The sequence below is a fragment of the Buceros rhinoceros genome, unplaced genomic scaffold, assembly GCF_000710305.1.
Source record: "Buceros rhinoceros silvestris isolate BGI_N320 unplaced genomic scaffold, ASM71030v1 scaffold33136, whole genome shotgun sequence".
NCBI lineage: Eukaryota > Metazoa > Chordata > Aves > Bucerotiformes > Bucerotidae > Buceros > Buceros rhinoceros.
This window is the reverse complement of record NW_010419854.1, coordinates 1,188-1,601: the sequence shown is the minus strand read 5'-3', so window position 1 is coordinate 1,601 and position 414 is coordinate 1,188. Positions and strand designations below refer to the sequence as shown.

At 63.5% G+C, this 414-nt stretch overlaps 1 protein-coding gene across 1 annotated transcript in view; it reads left to right on the top strand.

The window, feature by feature from the left end:
* The window catches only part of DDOST (dolichyl-diphosphooligosaccharide--protein glycosyltransferase subunit (non-catalytic)), a gene marked incomplete at its 3' end in the record, with an annotated part of 4,466 nt that overhangs the window by 2,902 nt on the left and 1,150 nt on the right, over window positions 1-414 (top strand). Inside the window, exon 6 of the mRNA XM_010139101.1 lies at window positions 336-413. Within this exon, the coding sequence (XP_010137403.1) occupies window positions 336-413 (78 nt within the window). The remainder of the gene's footprint in view (window positions 1-335; window position 414) is intronic.

The window sequence follows — 414 nt, the reverse complement described above, 5'->3', positions numbered from 1 at the left end:
GTGTCCCCGGCTGCCCAGGGCAGTGGTGTAGTCCCCATCCCTGGAGGGGTTTCCCAGCCGTGTGGAGGTGGCGCTGAGGGACAGGGGGCAGTGGGGACCTGGCGGTGCTGGGGCACGGGGGGACTCGAGGAGATCAATGATCTCTTTCAACCCAATCGCGGAGAAGGTGGAAGCCAAGCGCCGAGAACCCTGTTACTGGTCGTTCTGGGCTTCTCGGTTTCTCCTTGGTCACAGCCTGTGCTGGCTCCAGTCAGACTGTCCCACCCCGGAGGTTAACTCCTCTTCAGTCACCCCGCAGTTGGCTCCACGCTCCCCTAGCCCCGTTCCTTTTTCAGTACCCGCACGCAGTCGGCAAGAACACCCTGCTGATCGCCGGCCTGCAGGCCCGCAACAACGCCCGCGTTGTTTTCAGCG